This window comes from Garra rufa, chromosome 16 (genome assembly GCF_049309525.1).
Source record: "Garra rufa chromosome 16, GarRuf1.0, whole genome shotgun sequence".
Taxonomy (NCBI): Eukaryota; Metazoa; Chordata; class Actinopteri; order Cypriniformes; family Cyprinidae; genus Garra; species Garra rufa.
This window is the reverse complement of record NC_133376.1, coordinates 38041278-38067370: the sequence shown is the minus strand read 5'-3', so window position 1 is coordinate 38067370 and position 26093 is coordinate 38041278. Positions and strand designations below refer to the sequence as shown.

At 35.6% G+C, this 26093-nt stretch overlaps 1 protein-coding gene across 2 annotated transcripts in view; it reads left to right on the top strand.

Moving 5' to 3' along the window:
* The window catches only part of glra1 (glycine receptor, alpha 1), a 98673-nt gene that overhangs the window by 26594 nt on the left and 45986 nt on the right, over positions 1 to 26093 (top strand). For both annotated transcript variants that reach the window (XM_073820877.1, XM_073820876.1), the window contains 3 exons: positions 9787 to 9854; positions 15344 to 15567; positions 25684 to 25766. In XM_073820877.1, the coding sequence (XP_073676978.1) occupies positions 9787 to 9854; positions 15344 to 15567; positions 25684 to 25766 (375 nt within the window). The remainder of the gene's footprint in view (positions 1 to 9786; positions 9855 to 15343; positions 15568 to 25683; positions 25767 to 26093) is intronic.

Genomic DNA, 26093 nt, shown 5'->3' with positions numbered 1-26093 from the left:
TGGGTTCGGGCCGAATGCCGAGCTCGGACCCCTCTCCCTGGGCAGGGGGAGTGCCCCGGGCTCGGGAATGATTACCAAGCTCGGAGGCCTCTCCCGGACAGCAAGCCAAACACGCTTAACTTTTACGCTGTTTATTATATGTAAGCGCGAACTCGTGAACTCCTCACGTGATAAATGAAATATGACGCATTGTAGCTATGTTCAGTTTTTAATTATAGTGCATGCTCTCGTCTTAAGTAAATTATTTAGAATGATATTTTCCATTCAATTCAAATAAATATTTAATAAAAAAACGAATACTTAAAAAAAAAAAAATGTGGGGACGGTGTCACGGTGGAAAAGTGATGTCACCGGTGTTGCGTCTTAAAACCGGTAACACCGTCAACACCATCTATCGTGGCAAGCCTAGTCCTATTGTGTACTGTTGTGTCCTGTTGTCTTGTCCTGTCCTGTCATTCTATTCTATTCTATTCTATTCTATTCTATTCTATTATATTATATTATATTATATTATATTATATTATATTATATTATATTATAGTATATTATATTATATTGTGTTCTGTTGTGTCCTGTTCTGTTCTTTTCTGTTATGTTGTGTCCTGTTCCATCCTGTCCTGTCCTCTCATTCTATTCTATTCTATTCTATTCTATTCTATTCTATTCTATTCTATTCTATTCTGTTGTTTTGTTTTGTTCTGTCCTGTCCTGTCCTGTCCTGTCCTGTCATTCTATTCTATTCTATTCTATTCTATTCTATTCTATTCTATTCTATTCTATTCTATTCTATTCTATTCTATTATATTCTATTCTATTCTATTCTATTCTATTCTATTATGTTGTGTTCTGTCCTGTCCTGTCCTGTCATTTCATTCTATTCTATTCTGTTCTTTTCTGTCCTGTCCTGTCATTCTATTCTATTCTGTCCTGTCCAGTACTGTTGTGTCCTGTCCTGTCCTGTCATTCTATTCTATTCTATTCTATTCTAGTATATTCTAGTATATTCTATTCTGTTGTGTCCTGTTCTGTTCTGTCATGTCCTGTAGGTCTATTCTGTTCTGTTCTGTCCTGTCCTGTCCTGTTCTATTCTATTCTATTCTATTCTATTCTATTCAATTCTATTCTGTTGTGTCCTGTTCTGTTTTGTTGTGTCCTGTTCTGTCTTGTTCTGTCATGTCCTGTAGTTCTATTCTGTTGTGTCCTGTTCTGTTGTGTCCTGTTCTGTTTTGTTGTGTCCTGTTCTGTCCTGTCCTGTCCTGTTCTATTCTATTCTGTTGTGTTGTGTTCTGTCCTGTCCTGTCATTCTATTCTATTCTATTCTATTCTGTTGTGTTCTGTTTTGTTCTGTCCTGTTATTTCATTCTATTCTGTTCTATTCTGTTGTGTTGTGTTGTGTTGTGTTGTGTTGTGTTGTGTTCTGTCCTGTCCTGTCCTGTCATTCTATTCTATTCTATTCTATTCTATTCTATTCTATTCTATTCTATTCTATTCTGTTGTGTTCTGTTTTGTTCTGTCCTGTCCTGTCTTTTTTATTCTATTCTATTCTATTCTATTCTATTCTATTCTGTTCTGTTCTGTTCTGTCCTGTCCTGTCCTGTCCTGTCCTGTCATTCTATTCTATTCTATTCTATTCTATTCTATTCTATTCTGTTGTGTTCTGTTTTGTTCTGTCCTGTCATTTCATTCTATTCTATTCTATTCTGTTGTGTTGTGTTCTGTCCTGTCCTGTCATTCTATTCTATTCTATTCTATTCTATTCTATTCTATTCTATTCTATTCTGTTGTGTTCTGTTTTGTTCTGTCCTGTCCTGTCTTTTTTATTCTATTCTATTCTATTCTGTTCTGTTCTGTCCTGTCCTGTCCTGTCCTGTCCTGTCCTGTCCTGTCCTGTCCTGTCATTCTATTGTATTCTGTTCTGTCCAGTACTGTTGTGTCCTGTCCTGTCCTGTCATTCTATTCTATTCTATTCTTTTCTATTCTATTCTATTCTATTCTAGTCTAGTCTAGTCTATTCTATTCTGTTGTGTCCTGTTCTGTTCTGTTGTGTCCTGTTCTGTCCTGTCATTCTATTCTATTCTATTCTATTCTATTCTATTCTATTCTATTCTATTCTATTCTATTCTGTTGTGTTCTGTTTTGTTCTGTCCTGTCCTGTCATTTCATTCTATTCTATTCTATTCTATTCTATTCTATTCTATTCTATTCTATTCTATTCTATTCTATTCTGTTCTGTTCTGTCCTGTCATTCTATTCTATTCTGTTCTGTCCTGTCATTCTATTCTATTCTGTTATGTCCAGTACTGTTGTGTCCTGTCCTGTCCTGTCGTTCTATTCTATTCTATTCTATTCAGTTCTATTGTATTCTATTCTGTTCAGTTGTGTCCTGTTCTGTCCTGTCCTGTCATTCTGTTCTATTCTATTCTATTCTGTTGTGTTCTATTCTATTCTATTCTATTCTATTCTATTCTATTCTATTCTATTCTATTCTATTCTGTTGTGTTGTGTTGTGTTTTGTTCTGTCCTGTCCTGTCATTTCATTCTATTCTATTCTATTCTATTCTATTCTATTCTATTCTATTCTGTTCTGTTCTGTTCTGTCCTGTCATTCTATTCTATTCTATTCTATTCTATTCTATTCTATTCTATTCTGTTCTGTTCTGTCCTGTCCTGTCCTGTCCTGTCCTGTCCTGTCATTCTATTCTATTCTGTTCTGTTATATTCTATTCTATTCTATTCTATTCTGTTGTGTTGTGTTGTGTTCTGTTTTGTTCTGTCCTGTCATTTCATTCTATTCTATTCTGTTCTGTCCTGTTCTGTCATGTCCTGTAGTTCTATTCTGTTCTGTTCTTTCCTGTCCTGTCCTGTTCTATTCTATTCTATTCTATTCTATTCTATTCTATTCTATTCTATTCTATTCTGTTGTGTCCTGTTCTGTTCTGTTCTGTTCTGTTCTGTTCTGTTGTGTCCTGTTCTGTCCTGTTCTGTCATGTCCTGTAGTTCTATTCTGTTCTGTCCTGTTCTATTCTATTCTATTCTATTCTATTCTATTCTATTCTATTCTATTCTATTCTATTCTATTCTAGTCTAGTCTAGTCTATTCTGTTGTGTCCTGTTCTCTTGTGTCCTGTCATTCTATTCTATTCTATTCTATTGTTCTGTTCTGTTCTGTTGTGTCCTGTACTGTTGTGTGCTGTTCTGTCCTGTCCTGTTGTGTTTTGTCCTGTTCTGTCCTGTCCTGTTTTGTCATGTACTGTTGTGTCCTATTCTGTCCTGCCGTTCTATTCTATTCTATTCTATTCTAGTCTAGTCTATTCTGTTCTGTCCTGCCCTGTCATTCTATTCTATTCTATTCTGTTTTGTTCTGTTCTGTTCTGTCCTGTCCTGTCATTCTATTCTATTCTGTTGTGTCCTGTCCTGTCCTGTCCTGTCATTCTATTCTAGTCTATTCTATTCTGTTGTGTCCTGTTCTGTTCTGTTGTGTCCTGTCCTGTCCTGTCCTGTCCTATTCTATTCTATTCTATTCTATTCTATTCTGTTGTGTTCTGTCCTGTCCTGTCCTGTCCTGTCATTCTATTCTATTCTATTCTATTCTATTCTATTCTATTCTATTCTATTCTATTCTATTCTGTTGTGTTCTGTTTTGTTCTGTCCTGTCCTGTCCTGTCATTTCATTCTATTCTATTCTATTCTATTCTATTCTATTCTGTTCTGTTCTGTTCTGTCCTGTCCTGTCCTGTCCTGTCCTGTTATTCTATTCTATTCTATTCTATTCTATTCTATTCTATTCTATTCTGTTCTGTTCTGTTCTGTTCTGTTCTGTCCTGTCATTCTATTCTATTCTGTTCTGTCCAGTACTGTTGTGTCCTGTCCTGTCCTGTCATTCTATTCTATTCTGTTCTGTCCAGTACTGTTGTGTCCTGTCCTGTCCTGTCGTTCTATTCTATTCTATTCAGTTCAGTTGTGTCCTGTTCTGTCCTGTCCTGTCATTCTATTCTATTCTATTCTATTCTATTCTATTCTATTCTATTCTATTCTGTACAGTTTTAGTAGTAGTCTAGTATATTATTCTTTTTGTGTACTATTCAGTTATTTATTTATGTATAGTTCTTTATTTTGTAGTATTCCATTTTTGTTTTTGTGATACATTGTTTTTGTAGTATTTTTTACTATTTAATAGTAAACAAAATAGTAATGTATATAATTGTATATAAGTTTTTGCATTCTGTTCTATTCATTTTGTGGTTTTCTGTTTTGTACTGTTGTACAGTTTTTAGTAGTAGTATAATACTGTTCTAAAATATATTTTGTTTTTGTTTTGTAGTATTCTAGTATAGTATTGTATTTGTGGTGTTTAAGTTTTAATTATTTCTTAACTGTAATATATTTTGTATATGCTACATAATTAATATATACATGATATTGTGTATATACTACATAGTGCTATATTTTGTCATTTTTGTAGTAAACTTTACTATATTTTGTTTCTGTGGTATTCTATTAATTAATTCTGTCAAATTTGTTGTAATCTATACTATATTCTCTTTTTGTAATATTTTATAATGTAGCTATACTACATACTTCTATGTACTATAAATGTTTTTATGTGTTGTTTTTGTTGTACGGTAAATCTCTTTACACTTGAAGATATCTCCGCTGATACCATCATCACATCAAACAACAACATCTCAACAGAAATGGATTTTGGATTATGTAGCTACATGATTTATTTGTTTTTTCCCCGTTTCACTCGTTCTAAAGAAGCTCAGCTCTTGAGCTTAACACCTTTTATTTTTTTTACCATGTCAGTGTAACTAGAGCAGCGCAAATTGAAAATTGCCCCATGCCAATAGATTTACTCAGTATCAGCCCGTATGTCAGCGCATGAGGAGTAAGAGGAAGCCCTTGACATTTGCCCCGGTGTTGATTCAGTGAGGTGTATTGAAAATAGTGTGCTAACACGGAAAAGCCAGTAGGGCACTTTGCTGTCTCTTTGTAACCAGTAGATCTCACTCCACCCGCGAGCCGCCTTACCAAGACCTTATAGGTGCTGCCGAAGCCATATAAATATTTAATGCCTCAGTGCCATTGTATTTCTGCTGAGAGCAGCTCGATTTTTAACATGAGCAATATCATTAAGCTTTCTTTATTTATATCAGACACTTTCATTTGTGGTGGTCCACTTACCTGGGAGGCATCTTAAGTGCCCGTTGTTTGTAATAAATCTGTTTTGCTCCCGTATCGAGAGCGTCCTCCGGGTACAACATCTCGTACGCAATTTTCCCACCAGCTGACCGGCGTAAAACATACTAATGGCTTTTGAGCCATTGCTGCTAGGTAAAGAGATGGACTCTGCTATTGATCAGTTTAGACGTAGACCTTGTTAATGAATGACTATAAACAGGTATGAGTTGTGGTTGTTGGTTTATAAAGAAGTAATTGGTCTCTCGGCTCACTATTTTTGTTTTCAGTTCGGTGTAATTTATGGGTGTTCTAAAGGGATTATACTTTCCCAAGGGAATTTTGATTAATGATTGTTCTGTTTATGCAAGAAATTCATCACAGTAATGACTCTCTGAATGTCTCTCTTTTCTCCGTAAATACTTAATTGTGCGATGTCAATACGGTAACGAAAACCGCTCTTCGCTCACTTTCTCTCTGGGAAAGACGAGGCTGATCTTTGCGACTCGCGTGTCCTGTTTTTGTCGGTGTAATAAAGAGAGGCGCATTGAAACGTGTGAGGCTTCTAAACTACCGTCACCCCTACGAGATGAGGGTGGAGGCACGGCTCAGAAATTAAGGTCTGATTCGCCGAGTAAAAAATGTATAAATAACCCGAGCATCCCTTTCGCTGGCGGTTGCATCCCTCTGCAGTGAGCTGCTCTTAGTAGAGCGGGGCGCAGATTGTTTGGCAAAAACATGGCAAAGCAAATCATTCTTGGCGATGACTCACCCGTTCCTGACAGTTAATGAGCTCTGTCTTTCTCTCCTTATTGGAGGCTGGGCTCACAAATGAACTGCAGTGGGGGTGAGGACATTAGATTTCCTCTGCGCTGCGTCACATACGGCAAGGAAAGCCAAGAACAGACAAATGATTACAGCCGGTATAATACCCAGTGGAAGAAATAAGCCAAGAGCAAGTAACTATGGGGCCTGACACTGTATAGAGCCTCAAACAGGAACTGCCTGATAATGTGCTACAATTCGAGCCAGTTCCAAACCTAGTTAGTCACCTGCAAAAGCTGGTTCAGTAGGCGCACTCTTAAAAATAAAGGTTCTGTGAAGAGCCTTTAACATCCATAGAACCTTTCCAGGTTCTTTATACTAGAAAAAGGCTCTTTTAAGAACCTAAATAACCACTAAAGGGACATGGTTAGCTGGTAAATATCAGTAGCCTGCTATTTTATAGCATATAGTACATAAAATTTCAGTTTCAGAGTAAGGAGAGATGACTGATAGGACGATGGCGAATGATTTGGAGATCCTGAGCAATACTGACAAACATCTTATTTTGTAAATGCGTGGTAAGTACTGACGCTCCATAGTTGGAGTACATGTGATCGCAAATCTCGAAAGTGAAAGTAAAAAGCAAGTGCATGTTCAAAAGTTATTTTAATGCCCCGCATGTTAATTTTGACAGCAAGTTTTGATTTAGTCTTAGTCATAGTCTTTTTTCATATTTTAGTCACCTGAATTGTTTCAGTCTAGTTTTAGTCTAGACTTAGTAGATTTAGTCGGCTTAATCCGAATGGGTTTAGTTAATGTGATTGCATTTATTAAAGGGATAGTTCACCCAAAAATGAAAATTTGATGTTTATATGCTTACCCCCAGGGCATCCAGGATGTAGGTGACTTTGTTTCTTCAGTAGAACACAAACAAAGATTTTTAACTCAAACCGTTGCAGTCTGTTAGTCATATAATGGCAGTGGATGGGCACCAAACCTTTAAAAGTAAAAAAAAAAAACATGCACAGACAAATCCAAATTAAATCCAAATGCACGGTTTTAGTGCATAATACCTGACAGATTATTTTTTATAGCTTGTTAAAATTGCCACTTTTTGGGTTTGAGCCAAAATATGCCGTTTTTGTGTTTGTCCCTTTAAATATTAATGAGCAGGTGCTCCCACCCCTCTTTTTCAAAAGAGGGTGGAGCTTCAACAGCCAGCTAAAACAAAAGATAATCTCACGCACTGAAAATGTCAGAAACTCTTAGTAGCGGTGTTCAGCCTAATATGTTCGAACCGGAATCGGTTTAAAAGTCAGTCATCTGATTGTACTGTGCATAATGCGCATTTATGAATTACATAGACGGGGAGTACGACTCGATAAAATAACGACATAGCTGGTCTCATAGTGCCATCACTTGCTACCACAAACTTTATAAGTCCTACTTGTAATCACGTGCTCGACAAACTGGTCGACTTAACATTGCTTTCATATGCAATTTTTAACTACCACATTCCTGTTTACGATCATTCTGGTAGCAAGTGAAGGTAGCATCGGTAAACACAGGCAGAGACATTGGTAGATTTAGCAACATTAGAGTGCCAAGAAGCGCTTTCAGAAAGGCCATTTGGAAAACAAACGCATGATACTTGCTTTGTCTAGAGTCGACGTTCGCGCACAAAGCGTTAATATTGATCCCTAAAGATAAGAGGGACTTAAACAATTTTCTCCTCAGCGTCTCAGATGAAGGGAGTCTGTGGAGACTCCTTTTTTCATTGGTGCATCCCAAAACACAACAGTTGTAATGCCTCTTTGTCAATGACATAGTATTTCCATTATATCTGTCTCTATGCAAAAAGGCAGAGATCATCACAAATAGGTGGGACTTTTTCCCTACATCATCATAGGAAGAAATCTGGATTTGTGTGTTCAGAGAGACTGTTTATGATTTGAGATTATAAAAAAAGGTGGATTTTTACCATTATAGCGTCGTTGTTTGCACACACTGTGGCCACACAACTATGTTCAAACACCTTATAAGAGTGATTTTTGCATAATGGGTCCCCTTTAAATAGTCTAAATGTATTTATATTGTCTGTGAAATGCTTTCAAAGCTATCTTGCCATTTCTAGCCTCTCCAAAATCTCCAAAATTTAACCCAAATTATGAGGCATCATCACATGTGAACTTCACTGGTAATGCATTATGATCCAAGATGGCAGACAAAGCAATGTTGATTTATAAATAATGCTATATTTCATTCAGGACTGTAAAAATTGAATAAAAGTGACATATTTTGATACATAAAATTTTATATTCTACTGAACTACTTGTTTGTTAGAGTATTGTGTTGTTAGTTTACCAACATGCACGTCAAACTCTATTGTAATCAATTCCAAGTTAAGTCTTCGTGCAAAAAGCTAAACGTATGGAACATTACAAATTGTTGGATATGGATAGGATCCTCCCTTAGAAGGTAGTAGGCAATGAAGCAGCTCAACTAGGTTTTGAAACAGGAACCTGATAAAAAAAAGGTTTTTACTACAAATAAAACAAAACTCATAAAGCATAGTTATTTTAGTGGTAATGACAAATCAACAATGGTTTTTGCTACACTAAGGTGTTTGTAGTAAAACGGCGGTCAGTTTGCCAAAAAAAAAAACAAGGTTACTACACTTTTACTGTAATAAAGCCCTTTCGTAAGGAAGATATATCCCTTAGTCAGGCTAGGCACCATATTGAATTTAACACTGATGAAAACAATGCTGTAAAGGGTTGGATTGCAGTCTTTACAATTTTACACACTTTATAAAGGTCCTAGATCATGTCATTTTCACAACTCACAATTTTCAAACAACAGTTTTATTGAGTAAGTATTTGAATCCCTAAAGCCTCCTTTTCATTCTTGTCAAAAATTGAACTTGGTGTTATTCTGACTGTGGACTATTCCTCGATTAAAACATTTCTGATGGCACCACATGGTACAGTTGTGTGCAGAATTTTGTTGAATGTAATGTGGATTTATTTCCAAGTAATAGTTTTCTTGTGGATTACACCTCAGGAGAAATTTGCAGCCTTTATAGAGTGACTAATAAATTTTGCCCGACTTTGCAGATTGCAATATGTTCATTTGTAGTAATCTACTCATTCAGCACCTTAGGATGCTGCGTGTGGCTAGTCAGCAGGCAGAGAAATGGGGTTCAGGGTTTCTCCATGCTGTTCAGCAGCTCTGTATCTAACTAAATCAGAAGTCTGGAGAAGCCTGACAGGGTCTTTACGAGGCCATGAGCGCAGTGTCACTCAGAATATCCCCCTTTCTGTGTTTACAGAGCCATATGTGATGGATCGCTTGCTTCTTTTAACAACAGAAGTATGGTTTCTGTTCAGCATCCCCATGACTGCAGGTTTTCATTCGTGCACTAGCATAAGAGATTTGCTTATAATATTTCTAAAACCGAGTTGGGAGGAACAATGGCTTGTTTTTGTGGGTTTGTTCTGTCTAAATAATAAAACCGCTGGTCCTTGTCTTTACAGAAGGCTCACCTCAACATCCTTTGTGAATAAAATAATATTGTTCCATATTTTAACAGTATCTTTGTTTTGTAGGCTAAGATGATGCATATATTTTGAAAATCAGATTTACATGCTTTATGTCAATGACAATGTGCTTATTTAGCAGTAAGCAGGTAAGTTTTGGTTAGTATTAGTAATTGTTTCTTAATAAAGAATGTTTACATTTTGGTAAGATTCAAATTTAAAGGATAACCTGTTTAATTGTGTCAGTATCAGTTAACTCATTTGTTGTTGTTTTTTGTTGTTTTTCTTTTTTCTTTTTCCACAGGTCCACCTGTGAACGTAACGTGCAACATTTTTATAAACAGTTTTGGATCCATTGCTGAAACAACAATGGTGAGTATATTGATTAAAATGATGTACATATGTAACACTAAATATGTAAAAGAAACATTCTTCTATCATGCATTTTTCAAATTTTAATACATATTTGTCAGTACAAATGATTAAGTCCATGTGAGTGAGAAGTTAAGTTAAATTAAAGGATAACTATTGCCAAAATGCAACCTGGGCTGTTTTTTTTTTTACTGTAAACGAGACAAACTTATATCTGAAAGCATAATTACGACAAACGAGCCGTTTTTGAGATTGACCGTGATTTCGTTTTGTGGTCAATGGCCGGTGAATGGGAATACTAGGGGCATAAATTTGAGCGCATCAAAATCGATATTTTTACAACACTAAGAAGGCTCGACACCATGAAACTTTGCTCGAAGTATCGCCTGGGTCTCTACACATGAACTCCAGCATTGAGAACATTGTTTGTGTTCACAGAGTTTACTAAAAAGAAAGTTTTTGAACAACTCACTTTCACTGTTTGGGTTTCCGCTCGCGGCCGTCTTGCCAGTCAAGAAGTGTCAATCTCCGAATACGAATGAATGGACTCCATAGGACGAAATATTAGGCTTATATGAGGCTCTTTTTACAACTAGAATATTATTTTTCACTTGCGACAAAACAACGAATTAGCCGTGCATTTAAATGGAAATATGCTTTAGGAGCTATCCATCCTCGCATTCGGAGATCGACACTTCTTGACTGGCAAGACGGCCGCAAGCGGAAACTCAAACGGTGAAAATGAGTTGTTCAAAAACTTTCTTTTTAGTAAACTGTGTGTACACAAACAATGTTCTCAATGCTGGAGTTCATGTGTAGAGACCCAGGCGATACTTCGAGCAAAGTTTCATGGTGTGTCGAGCCTTCTTAGTGTTGTAAAAATATCGATTTTGATGCGCTCAAAGTTATGCCCCTAGTATTCCCATTCACCGGCCATTGACCACAAAACGAAATCACGGTCAATCTCAAAAACGGCTCGTTTGTCGTAATTATGCTTTTAGATATAAGTTTGTCTCGTTTACAGAAAAAAAAAAAAAAAAAACAGCCCAGGTTGCATTTTGGCAATAGTTATCCTTTAACTTTTTCATAACCTTCTTTTCATTTTTTGTTTATTTCAAGGTTTTAATATTTTAAATCCTATATTAAATTTTATATAAGTAAATCGTGAGCACTGTTTACAATTTTTTTTTTTTACCTTGTTTTAAGTACGTTGTATGCACTCAGTGTTTCCCCTACCATTATCTTAGGGGGGCGCCCCGCCCCCCCAACGGCACCCCCCGCCCCCCTTGAATGTCAAGTTCATTTTATTTTTGATATAGCGTCAGATCACAATAGAAGTCATTAAGGTTATCTTTCCTATAGAAAAGGGCTATACATTGTTCTTTTATTAAACAAACTAAATTGCCTTGTGTTATTTATCTTATTTACACGAAGGCATGTCATTTCTGTCTTTACATGATCGCGTGTTTACAATGTCTCATCTGCGAAAACACGGACTGGATCGCGGACTCCATTCATAAAAACCGAATCTACTATAGCGCGAAATGCCACGTAAATTCGTCGATTTTTGGATTAATAAATCAAAAGTTGGTCTGTTACTTCATTCAAATCGCGATATGGACTAGTGTCTGTGAAAACTGAAATGCAAAAAGACCGTTTCAATATGAATCCTGCATGCTCCGTTTGCCTCTGTATGTATGAATGGAGGAGACGCGCTTTTACTACACGCATATACTGAAGCACACGTGACGCTCCCGCTAATTTTGGGCATTTGCATCTCGCATGAACAGATAAACTCAATATCCAAAGCTGCTGTGAGTGTCACTTTTACCGTTTCATTTGAGAAAACTAGCATCATAACATGCTGTACACACACAGAAACTTCAAGGCAACCTGTCAAAATAAAAGTAACATGTAACAGAACATTAGTCTTGTATTACTTTTGTACAGTATAATGTAGTTGTTTATATATTCCTATTTAAATAATTGACATGAAACAATATATATGATAAAAATAAATATAACAAGATTAACCACTTAATTGTAGAAAAAATACTACAATTATTATTTAAATGTTTAATTATTATTATTTATTGATTTTAACAGTAAACCTCTGTTTGTTTGCCAAAAATTAAAAGGGTTTATTTTTCATTTGATTAAAAATAAATAAATGTTTATACTTTTAATTTGATTATGAGAAAAAATAATACACACAAGAATTTAAAAAAAAAAAAAAGCAAAAGTTGGTAGAGCCCTATTGTTCAAAATGTTAAAATAGAGAGTTTTGGACTTATTTTTCCACTGAATAAGTCTATAATAATGTTTTCGTTATTTCACAAAGTAGGGTAAAGTACCGGGGAAAAAAAAGTAACGTTGGCTACCGGCACCCCCCCCCCCCCCCCCCCCACTAACACTGGAAACCTAGGGGAAACACTGGCACTATTTGCTAATTCATTCGTTACAGTCTTGTCATATTTTATTCATAACAGCAGCAATAGCAATAGTCTTTTCTCACTATGCAAAAAAGATGATGGGTTTATGAAATTGCCGACAGGGTTATTACATTGTATTTGAAGTACATTTATTTTGTGCTAAGTATCCTACAAATACATTTACATATTTATGTGCTTGCTAAAAATACCCTGAAACAACTAATTTTATACTCAATGCACTTTAATTGAGCAATTGTCCAACTAAAGATATACTAAAGTACATTTGATTGTGCTAAAGTGGAACTATTGCAAGTATACTTCAGGTACTCTTTAAATATCTGTGATTTAAAGACTGATCCCGGGTGAAAAAAGGCCACTTCCATAATGTATTTGAAGTGCACTAATTTTGTACTTAATATACTAAAAAATATTCTTTAGTACTTTAAAAAAAAAAAAATTAGTTACCACTTGTACTACACTTGAACCCGTCTTTCATACACCAGTACACTCAGGTGTACTACAATAACTAAATACATTTTTAATACCGAGATAGTATGTTAAAAGCACATTTTAGTTTATGGTGTCTCAAAGTAGCACATTTGAGTACACTTAGATGTTCTTAAGATTATCTTACAGTATATTAAGTACAGACCACAAAACTGCAGTGCAATAACCAGACCATTATCATCCGTTGCTGTGGAGGCTAATATAGTTATTATTCTTGATGCCTTAGGAGAAGTTCACTTCCAGAACCAAAATTTACTAATAATTTACTCACCCCCTTGTCATCCAAGATGTTCATGTCTTAGGGTAAAAAAAAAAAAGTTATCACCTTACTTACCCAGTTGATTGATTACATTGATAATTGCAAAGATTGTTTGTTTTACAAGTTTTCTAAAATGTTAGGTTTAAATATGCAAATGAGGCATTATTTAATGAAATATATGCTAATTTGTGTACATTTCTATTAAAAAATTTCAGAACAAATCCCTCTAAAAACCTTTAGGATATAGACAGGAATATAAATATAAAGTTTGGTGTGTGTAAGTGTTACTGAAGCAGAGATTTATGGCTTAGTGTAGAAGAAAAAAACTCATTTTGAGAAAACCGCCTTTAAAAAATATGTATTGTAATTGAAATCTGTTGACACAAATATATAAAGTGCTATAAAAGAAACACTTAACAGTGTCTTTTGGGTGTTTTCTTTCCACTAGTCTGGAAAAAAAAACACTTTATGAAAAACCAAAAAGCCCAAAATCTCAAACTTGACAGGTGCATGAAAAAACAGCGTTTTTGCCTGCAGTTTTTCCCCTTAATATCCTAATGATTTTTGGCATAAAAAAAAAATGGATCATTTTGACCCATGCAATGTATTGTTGGCTATTGCTACAAATATACCCATGCTACTTATAAAGCCAATATAAATGGTCTCACAAGCTTATATATAATATAATTGATTATTGATTATTTGTCCATAACTACCTCTTGGGCCTTGCTGTTTCCAATGTGTTTTCAATGTCCATACATTGCTAGATGCTTGCAAAAGCAATGAAAATGTTTCCAAACGCTGATCTGCTGAAGGTCATACTTTTTCCGAGCCTTTATGAGCACAAAACTAAGTAATGCCAAGATTTCCTGTTTGGCACCAGCTGAGCGGCTCCAAAACTTCAGCAGCTTGCAGAAGCCCCTCAAGCAGAACAAATGCAGCGCTTTCCACTCTTTCTTTCCTCCATAACCAGCGGAATTGATCCGAGTTGCTCATGCTCGTGTTCACACTGAGCAAGCGGCGGCGAGGTGGCAGGGCAGGAGCAGGTAACGCCAATGATATCGATAAATCTTTAGCGCTTATAGGGCAGCCGAGAACAATGTTTCATGCAGTAATGATCTGACCGACTCCGGCCACTACCGAGACCGACGTCCCCCCCGGCCTTTCACTGTCCTAATTGTTTACCCTTTTTGTAAGGCACGGGGCCCTCGGGACAGGCGAGTGGCTATTTAATTAGCTCGCCGGCTCTTTCATTTTCTCCAGGAAGCGCGGCAGAGCGAACGTGTAAATTTCAGCGTCCGTCATTTGTTAGCAGAGTTGGGCGCGCGAGAGTCGTGCAAACTTTTTCTAATATGTCACCGTCAGGATAGGATCTGGCCTTGGGCTTGAATCGCATTATGAGTGGGTTGTTGCCATAAATCACTCTCCTTAGCCTAGAGAAATCAAATCAGGAAAAAAAAGCTGATGAATGTGCGCCCACTCCTCGCTTGTTTGCAAAATCATTCTGTCGGAAACTAGCTGGAGCATTTGACTGCGAGCGTCCTGTATGGTTGTCAGATAATCGCAGTAGACAAGAGCAAAAGGTGTTACTAATTTGGTGATTTCACATTAAATGTGTGTAATTTGAAGAGGACGGATGTGTTTACATAACACCTGAGATAATGAAGCCGCTGTGTTGTTTTCGCAGGGTTCATTTTGCGTCCGTGGGCTGTTTATCATAAAGGGGAAATATTGACAAAGTAAAATCGATGGGACTTGTTCTTTGCCCGTGCTATGGTGGCTGCACTCTCCAAGAGGCAAATCTAATAACCTGAGACAGAAGATTCTCCTCCGTCAAAATATTTCGAGATTCTTGGGATGAACCGGTCACCTTGCATTAGGATAATTGCCCTGAAATGTCCTTGCATGCTGAAGCTGATTACCATTGCAAAGGTCATCCACTATATTCTGTCCCAAGGTACATTACTGGCCAGACGGTTTAATGGTCTCCCTGAAATGATATAACCGCATACCTGTTTTGGAGAAGAATTGACAATTATGGCAGTATGTTGGGGCGAAATGCCACTGCTTTATGGTGTCTGCTTTTACGCACTCTCACCAGTCTGCCTGGGCGGATAACAATTATCTAGAGCAAAATATATACTGAGACAGCATCAAATTTACCTGGACTAAGATTAGACCATACTAGCATGTTCTTGTGAAGCTTCACAGTTCCTAAAGCTGATAAAATGTGCCGGTCTCGCTTCCTCGCCTCTGATCTGTTGACATGGCTGTCTTTGTGCGCCCGACAGGATTACAGAGTGAACATTTTCCTGAGACAGCAGTGGAACGACCCTCGGCTGGCCTACAGCGAATATCCCGATGACTCCCTTGACCTTGATCCCTCCATGTTGGACTCCATTTGGAAACCCGATCTGTTCTTCGCCAATGAAAAGGGAGCCAATTTCCACGAGGTTACCACTGACAACAAGCTTTTGAGGATTTCCAAAAACGGGAATGTTTTGTACAGTATAAGGTGAGAGGAAAATGTAATCTAGTTTCTGTCAATAACACATTATGTGGTGTGGAGACCGGGGCTAGTTGTCACAACAGTGTTTACTGTTGTCTGTATTTCTCAGGGTGGATTTATTTCAGTTTGCCCTTTGAAAATATGACATACAGTTCATTAAACACACGTTGACCTTTTGGATAACATGGCTCAGGTCATGTCACACTATTTGGTGTTAGTTGTCGCAGTGGAGCCTTGCTATTAAACACACATAATGGATTTTCAGCTAAAAAAAAAAAAAAAAAAAAAAAAATATTGTTGTTAATAGATAGAAAATGATAAAATATAGCAACTTGCTTGTCTCTTTTATTGTAAAAGTCTGTGCTGCCATGTAAGTATATTACATTATATGTTACAATTTATTAAAATAATTACTACTTTTATTTCTTAAGGTGCATTCAGTTATCGAATTAATTCATTAATCCGCAGTGACAGTAATTTTTAAAATTTTATTTTACAAATAGAGCTGCAGTAACAATAAGTCGTGATTAATCAATGCAAAATAAGTTTATGTTTGCATACTATATGTGTGTGTACTGTATATTTTTTATGTATATATATTAATACACACACACACACACACACACACACACACACACACACACACACACACACACACATATATATATATATATATATATATATATATATATATATACATATTTGTATTTATTTGTAATAAACACTTGTACACTTATCATTTATATTATATATAAATATAAATATTTTACATATAAATCTAACATATTTTTTCTTAATATATATGTATGTGGGTCAAAGACGAAAAAGGGTTTAAGCATAAAAACAATAAGTGTAATACTGCTTTAAATAGTTGTTTTTCCCCAAACAATAAATAAAAAGTTTTCTGTTTAATTTAATTGCATTTTTGTTTTTGTTTTTCTGAGCAAAAAATAAAAATGATACATTTTTACCTTATTTATAGAAGACACCCACTAAAATGTCTTCAGTGTAACAATCTTGTCAGGCATATTTATAACAATTTATGACATATTAAAAGGCAATTTAAAATTTGCCACTATCCTAGGTTTTGCCCATTTGTCAGTAAGAATTTTTACTCATTTAAAACACAATAAAATGTAATATGCTCCCTCATTCTTTTATATATTTTAATATGTACAAGTCAGAGTAAGCATGTTGTTTAAATTTTTATATAAATATTGTTACACTGAATGACAAGGTAACATTATTTCAACCACATTTTGACATTTCAGTCTCAAAAACTTATTTGAAACCTTAAAGTCGACGTGAAATCAAAATTGACAATTCTTATTTTTTAATGGAACACTGTAGTGTTTATTATTAATAATTTAGTAGACACTTTACTTACATTTAATGTGTTCTCTATGGACATAAAATCCCTTTTGTAAATTTCTTTTGATGTTGACATCTTTACGTCTTTGACCCATGTATGTGTATTTATATACTGTATACTGTACATAATAAATATACACAGTACACACACATATAGTATGCAAACATAAACTTTTGTTTTGAATTGCTTAATCGTGACTAATCGATTTGCAGCTTTAGTTACAAAACATACCTATTACAAATAAATGCTTTCTAAATCTGTATCACAGTGTCCACAAAAATATGAAGCAGAACAACTGTTTTTAACATTGATAATCAGAAACGATCATGTAACATTGAAGACTGGAGTAATGATGCTGAAAATTCAGCTTTGCACCACACAAATAAATTACATTTCACTGTATATTCAAATAAAAAACAGTTTTTTGAAATTGTAATAATATTTCACAATATTAAAATTTTACTGTATTTTTAATCACATAAATTGAGCCTTGGTGAGAGTAAGAGACTTCTTGCTGACCCCAAACTGAATCTTGAGTGGTTCTGAATCTTGTTGAAATCATGCACAGCATGTTTGCTTAATTGTGTGGTGTTATTTAAAATGCCTTTATTATTAAAAAATGAAATGGCTTAAAGCCAAAAACATATGAGTATCCTTCTAAGCATGTATCCGATTTCTAAATTCACTTTATGTCATTGTAGCATTAAAGAGGACTGGGCTTGTAGCGAATAGCCGTGTGCATTGGGAAGCCTCATCTCTTAACTTGACACTATCAAATGAACCTTTCAGATCAGTTTGGTCTTAGCCGTGAACTCCCTCTAAATTGCAGCAGCCACAGTGCACAGCTAAATTGAACATTTCAGGTAAATAACCACTATCCTGTGATAGTGACGTGATTACAGCCTTGAGTGAGTTTCAAATCAGAGCTCGGCGCTGGGCTGTTTCTTTATCTGGCTTTAGGATCATAGATTTAATACAGTTTGGGTGTGTTTCTTAAAGGGGCAGCCAGCTAAAAATGAAAACGCTCTCATTATTTGCTATTGGTCCAGTCCTGTGTGCTGTTATTTCCATGCTGATAACATTTCATAGTGACCACAAGCTGACAAAAGGCACAATATAAATGGTCTGCACTGTATTTTTAGCCATCTGAAGTGAAGAACAGACTGATGTTTAAGTTATTCACTGATAATCCTCTCCTCCGCTGCAGCTCTCAAATCAAATTTGGCATCTACGTTCTAGGTTGGACATCAATAACACCAAACATTATTGGTTCTCCAGTGTCTCATAACCAGGTGCCTCATAAAACTAAAACGGCTTGCGCCATATTTGATTTGAGGGCTGCAGTGAAGGTGGAAATTATCAGTGAAAAACAACTGATGACAGCGAGCAAATAATGACAGAATTGTAATTATATGTCCAGTGTTGATAAGTTATTTGAAGTAAAGTTGAAACCTAATCAAATCTAAATAATATTACACAGTGGCCTAACCAGATGCACACAATAAAAGGTATTTTTTGTCCTGTCCAACTGCGGCAGATTCTATTTTAGAAATGATTTCTATTTCTGCAACATTGTGGCTGGAACAACAACACTCAAACTATGACAATAATAATCTCAGGTACTGATTATGTGCTTCATTGAATTTTAAATTAGTCTAGTCAAGTCAAGTCAAGTCACCTTTATTTTTATAGCGCTTTTAACATTGCAGATTGTGTCAAAGCAACTTCACAGTATTTAAACAGCACAATAGTGTGTAAGTAACGCATTATTGTAAACAATCAATTTTCAGTTAAAGGCAGTTCATCAATGAATTCAGTGATATCATCATCCAGTTCAGTTCAAATAGTATACGATATCGCTGGAAAGTATCCCCAACTAAGCAAGCCAGAGGCGACAGCGGCAAGGAACCAAAACTCCACAGGTGACAGAAATGGAGAAAAAAACCTTGGGAAAAACCAGGCTCAGTCGGGGGACCAGTTATCCTCTGGCCAGGCGAAACCAGCAGTTTGTAACAATGTCCAATTGTAGAGAACTCATCAGGATCCTGTGGAGTAGCGCCGATGGCCTTCTAGGTTGGCGAGGTCTTCATTGATGATCCGTCTCTAGAGCTCATCTGGTTGACATTCAGGGCTATAGAAGTCATCTTTAGGTGGTGATCCATGAATGATCTAAGCTGGGTACGGACTGGATCCGGGGGACTGCAGTGACCATCTGATCCGGATACAGACTGGGTCTGGTGACCTCGGAATAAGAATGAAACAGACTAATATTAGCGTAGATGCCATTCTTTTTTACGATGCAACGAGTGCATCAGATGTTATGGGAAGTGTTTTCTGTTCCGGTTGACCTAATTAATGCAGCCTAACAATCCTTTAACGGATTTGAATTATAGGAATGTGTTAATGTTTTATGTGTGAGCTAGGTTAAAGAGATGTGGCTTTAATCTAGATTTAAACTGACAGATTGTGTCTGCCTCCCGAACAGTGTTAGGTAAATTGTTCCAGAGTTTAGGCGCTAGATAAGAAAATTATCTGCCTCCAGCAGTTGATTTTGATATTCTAGGTATTATCAAATTGCCAGAGTTTTGAGAACGCAGCAGACGTGAGGGACTATAATATGATAAGAGCTCGCTCAAGTACTGAGGAGCTAAACCATTTAGGACATTATAAGTAATTAGCAAGATTTTAAAATCTATACGATGTTTTATAGGGAGCCAATGCAGTGTTGACAGAACCGGGCTAATATGGTCATACTTTCGGGTTCTAGTAAGACCTCTAGCTGCTGCATTTTGGACCAGCTGGAGTTTGTTTATTAAGCGTGCAGAACAACCACCCAATAAAGCATTACAAAAATCTACCCTTGAGGTCATGAACACATGAATTAACATTTCGGCATTTGACATTGACAGCATAGGTTGTAATTTCGATATATTTTTAAGATGCGGTTTTGCAAATGCTAGAAATGTGGCTTTCAAAGGAGAGATTGCTATCGAATAGGACACCTACGTTCCTAACTGATGACGACGAATTTACAGAGCAGCCATCTAGTATTAGACTGTGTTTTAGGTTATTACTTGTGGAGGTTTTAGGTCCAATAATTAACACCTCTGTTTTTTCAGAATTTAACAGTAAGAAGTTACTCGCCATCCAGTTTTTAATATCAGCTATGCATTCTGTTAGTTTTTCAAAATGGTATTTTTCGCCGGGCCGTGAGGAAATATAGAGCTGAGTATCATCAGCGTAACAATGAAAACTAATACCATGTTTCCTGTGGATGTCTCCCAAGGGTAACATGTAAAGTGTAAAAAGTAATGGCCCTAGTACTGAGCCTTGAGGTACTCCATACTGCACTTGCGATTTAAATGATACCTCGTCATTTATTGCCACAAACTGATGCCGTTCAGATAAGTAAGATTCGAACCAAATCAGTGCACTACAGCTAATGCCAACATAATTTTCAAGTCTATTTAAAAGAATGTTGTGGTCAATAGTATCAAATGCAGCACTAAGATCCAGTAGCACTAATAGAGAGATGCAACCACGATCAGTTGACAAGAGCAGGTCATTTGTAATTCTAATAAGAGCAGTCTCAGTGCTATGATACGGCCTAAAACCTGACTGGAAGTCCTCACAGATACCATTTTTCTCCAAGAAGGAGCATAATTGTGAGGATACTACCTTTTCTAGTATCTTTGACAGAAAAGGGAGATTCGAAATTGGTCTGTAATTAATTAATTCATTGGGGTCAAGTTGTGTTTTTTTTAATGAGAGGCTTAATAACAGCCAGTTTGAAGGTTTTGGGGACATATCCTAATGATAACGACGAATTAATAATATTTATAAGAGGATCTATGTCTTCTGGAAGTACCTCTTTTAGTAGATTAGATGGAATAGGGTCTAACATGCATGTTGTTGGTTTAGATGATTTAACAAGTTTATACAATTCTTTCTCTCCTATAATAGAGAATGAGTGGAATTGTTCCTCGGGAGATCTACAGCGCATTATCTGATGCGATACTGTAGCGGGCGGCTGTATGGTTACAATTTTATCTCTAATAGTATCTATCTTGGAAGTAAAGTAGTTCATAAAGTCATTACTGCTGTGCTGTTGGGAAATGTCTGCACCTGTTGCTGCTTTATTTTTCATTAATTTAACCACGGTATTGAACAAATACCTAGGGTTATGTTTGTTTTCTTCTAAGAGAGACGAAAAGTAATCCGATCTGGCAGTTTTTAATGCTTTTCTATAAGATAAGTTACATTCACGCCAAGCAGTACGAAAAACCTCTAGTTTTGTTTTCCTCCAGCTGCGTTCCATTTTCCGTGCTTTTCTCTTTAGGGCGCGAGTGTGATCGTTATACCACGGTGTTACACTGTTTTTCTTAATCTTTTTTAAGCGCACTGGAGCAACTGCATCTAAAGTGCTAGAAAAGACAGAGTCCATAGTTTCTATTACATCATCAAGTTTTTCTGAGCTATTGGATATGTTGAGGAATTCAGATAAGTCAGGAAGATTACTTACAAAGCAGTCATTTGTAGTAGAAGTGATGGTTCTAATCTTAGTTTGCATGACGTTTAGCCATAGTTGAAAGCAACAATAGATAATGTACCTCAGATCTAAAAAATGAATTAAAGGAAACATAAACTTAAAAATTGTGAACTCAATGTGAACAAAAAAGTGTATTTCCATGACAAAGATTGTATCAGTCATTCAGTATGTATTTTTGATAGAGTTGATGGAGTTGAAGATTCAATGAAAATTCAATGCTTTGTTAAGAGAAGCCTAATTCAACTGCCAATCTCATGTTAAATATTTTTAATGTGCGTGAATATATCTAACCACCCTGTGACAGATTTAAGTTGTAGACAGAGGACCATCTTGGCCGTGAGAGAATCACACAGATATCACAGTCATTCAGAAGTGCTCCCAACAAAATGGCTAAGTTCATTATCTAATTCATAAATATTAAACTTATTAACATTGTTAAAACTACATATTGAGTGACCGATACCATATTTGTCATAGAAAACACTTGTTGGGTTGCATTGAGTTTGCATTCATTTATTTTCAAGATCTCACATTAGACACTTTTAACATTGAATAAAGCACATAATCAGTACCTGAGATTATAATTGTCATAGTCTGTATGTTGTTGGTTAGGACAAAAATTCAGATTAATATCGCTTGTTGTTTCTGTGTGCAGTGTGTGAAAAAAGAAAAAGAAAAAAAAAAACACGATTCGACTATCAGTCAGCTATATTCAAGACTTGACGAATCTGATACGACTATAGAAAATCTTAGTTGGGGCCACCCCTAATTTTTAATTATTTTAATATGTATCAATTAGATTATGCACTTTTCCATGTTGTATCTGTTGTGGACAGATGAATTGCTTGTTGCTGGAATCTTATCACATCGCATCTGGTTAGGACAGGGTTTTGTAATATTAGAAGAAAAACAAAAACTGAAAATTGACTAAAATTTAAATTCTAAAACTAATTAACTTTTCCCCCACCTTTATGAGGCGCAACGTTTTCCCACCATTTCCATGTTTTCACTGTTATATGGAAGAAAACACTTACACATTTTCTGAAGTAGTATTGAATCTCAGGATCAAAACACGACATATACAGATATATATATATATATATATATATATATATATATATATATATATATATATATATATGTGTGTGTATATATATGTGTGTGTGTGTGTGTGTGTGTGTGTGTAAAATAATGCAATCGCTATTAAATTTAAATTAAAATGATCACAAAATTCAAGATATGAGGGCAGAAAATGTATATATTTATATAATTTCATATGGTTAATCAATATCACTGAAAGAGTGCTATTTTTTTTTTTTTTTTCAAAAATCAGCATAATTACAAATGTGATATTGATTTTATACAACAGTTCAATAAACAAGAAGTTAATATTAAGAGACTTAAGTTTTAGGCACAATATTGGCTGTTTTTTCTCTATTTTGGCAACAAAAAATAATTCCAGACACAGCACTGTTTTGCGCCTCTGAGTAACATGACAGTGTTTCGTTCTTAAACGAATTAACCATTAAATTAGGGCTGCGCGATTTGGAGAAAAAATCTTATTGCAATTTTTCTGATCAAAATTTTGATTTGCGATTTAAAATGCGATTTACTATTATTTCATAAAAGAGCTACAGGTTTGATATGGTGGTTTTAACAGCACCAAAGAAAGACCAAGCATAATCACAAAGTGTGCTACACTGTGCTACTGTTTATTTAAAACCTCTTAAACATTGTTGCCATTTTTTAAATAAAGTTGTCAGTTGTCATGACAAATTAAGAAAATAACTACAGTATCTTAAATAAAATTAAATTAACAATTATATATAAAATCTTAAACTTTTAGGAATCCAAACACAACAATTTTACATCAGTAAAACACTGATGAAATCCTACATTAAGAGACACTTTGTTGGAAAGTTGAGCCGCTGCTCCCGCTCATCTTTTCCAAATGGCGTTAACGTTATTTGCTCAGTACATGCAGTAGAGACCTGCACTCCTACGGGAGTACAGCGGGACCCGATGCAACCGAATGCGGCGCGGGACAAAACTTGATGGGCGAGTGCGAGATGCGGGAAAATAAAATGATTTGCAGGACTCCCACAAAATAGAAATATCTAAACATAAAATATCTAAAAAACAAAACATTGTTGTTCATCTATTGCAGAACAGCAGCAAGAACAACTAGTATACAATTTACAACTATGATTAGTAAGCACAAGGATAGGCAGTCATCAGAGGTGTTTAAGTTAGAATCCACTCACTGCTCAAAAATGCTTACACAGTACTGAATATTGTGTGCTCACGAATTAAAACACGAAGTGTAGACATTGTGAAAGATTCATTGTGCATAATATTCATTGTGTTATAAGAGCTTTATGAGATCGCATATGAACTGAGATGTCAGCTTTAGAGGAGCTTTGTCTGCTTGCATTCTGCTATGGATGCACGCAGTAGCTCATGCTTGCTTTTCTGTTTAGAATAAGTGATTTGTGAATGTTGATGCTTAGCCTATATAACAAATATTTTATTGGGAACGTTTATGCTGGGGTCTTGTGAAACTTACGAAATGTTACAGAACTGTTTCATGTAAATTCAATTGATGTACGGAAAAAAATCTATATAGGTTACTTTTATGCAGGCTTTTGCGGGACAAAACATGAATTTCGCGGGCTGGAACAGAACGAGATAACATGTTTCTGTGGGAGTGGGACTGAAAAATACATCCTGTGCATGTCTCTACATGCAGTGTTAAAATGCCCCCTATTGGTTAAACTCTGCATCAAATGTAATATAAGCATGAAGACGTAATATGCACATGAAGCGACCTGTCAAAAACGACTTATATGCTTGTTACCACATTTGATAATCAATCGAAATGATCGCAGCTCTTGCGATTTCAAATCGCGATTTCAGTTTACAAGCGATTGATCGTGCAGGCCTACATTAAATGATTTGGTTCAATCGCAAAGACTAACTTATTAACAGTGACTTGCTGCCACCTACTGGCAGTTTTAATTTCACATTTAAAGTAACTTTTCATTTAAAAAAAAATCAAATGTCTGTATTCAAGGTTTCATGTTTAAAACAAGAAAACATTATTTATGCATTTATAACTGCAGGTTAAAGCATTCCATGTCCCTCTGAGTTGCTTTAAACTGTTTAGATGCAGCTTCTGCAAAGATGAATTTTGTTGATTTTGGTTTAATTTGTTTGGTAACAGCCTAAATGTCTTATTATTCTTATTGATTGTTTTAATGTAAGAATTTGACTCAATAGATAATGCACACTTAAAAAAAAATGCCTTTATAAAGGTAAAAATGGATAAAAAAGGTCAAATCAATTTAAACTTATTGGAAAATATTAATTTCTATCACTGTTGTGGACTGACCATGCAGAATATGAAGAATATCAAAAACTTTAGGAGTCAGCTGTCCAATGCAGTCCTTAAGATATCAGCACAATAACACACTCAGAAAACCATTTCTAATAGTCTAATTACCGTTATCGCTAAATAAATAAAATTGAGATATAATTTTTTTGTCAATATCACACACCCCTAGAAGCTAGGTTTAAAAGCAGATGATCTTGCTTTTGACTTTGCATGTTCAGATATTAATACAAGAAAATATTTTAGGGGGTGTGAAATTTTTAATAAAAATGATTAAAAAAAAACACTGGTAAATAAATAATTAGGTGTTAAAATCAAATTATTAGTAATACTAATACAAATTATCAATGCATTTACTAAAATAAATAAAAAATACTAAAAACTAAAATTAAAAATAAAGGCTAATTCAAACTATTAATAAATTGCATAATAGTATCCACCTTATTTTTCAACACAGAATTAATGTGCTAGACTTTCGGTTATTTAGCCGCTGTAGGAAAATAGCAAGAAGAATAACTATGATCAGTAAATGGTAAAACTGTTTGCACTACAAATTAAGATAATACATTCAAATAATTTAGTAAAACACACCAGTTTGGAATATCAAGCGGCAAAATTAGCTGTTTTGTACAGCTAAAAATATGTGTCTGCTCTTAGAAGAAAAATAAGGTGGATATAATAAAAAAAATTCAAATACTAAAAAATACTGATTGGCTGAACTGTTTCTTTAAATTTTAACGGGCAAGTAAGAGCTGTCTAATTTGATCTGTTGTGGAGTTTGTTGCTGATCGCGGCTGTTGTTGTTCTCAGAATAACACTGATTCTGGCCTGCCCCATGGACCTGAAGAATTTCCCTATGGATGTGCAGACCTGTATAATGCAGCTGGAGAGCTGTAAGTATGCCCTGATCCTTTCAGCCAGATGGAGAGGATTTATTCAGTGGTGCAGAGATGGATGTTGCACTGGCTGGCACCAGCAGATGAAGAGCGTAGTGATTTAAGGCCGCCTTCAAGTAGATTCAGCAGTCAGCAGAGAGACGCTTCGAGCGCGAGCCAGCGCCGGCCCTTCCTGCCATTACGCTTCTCTGTTATTTACTATTGATTCTCAAATTTGCCAAATTATAGCGTGTTTCTGCAGGGGAAAACTTTGTTTGATTGAAGCTTTTTGAAAATTATGAGTCAAATGACGGATGTGGAAGGGTTTTTTGTTAAGGGGAATAG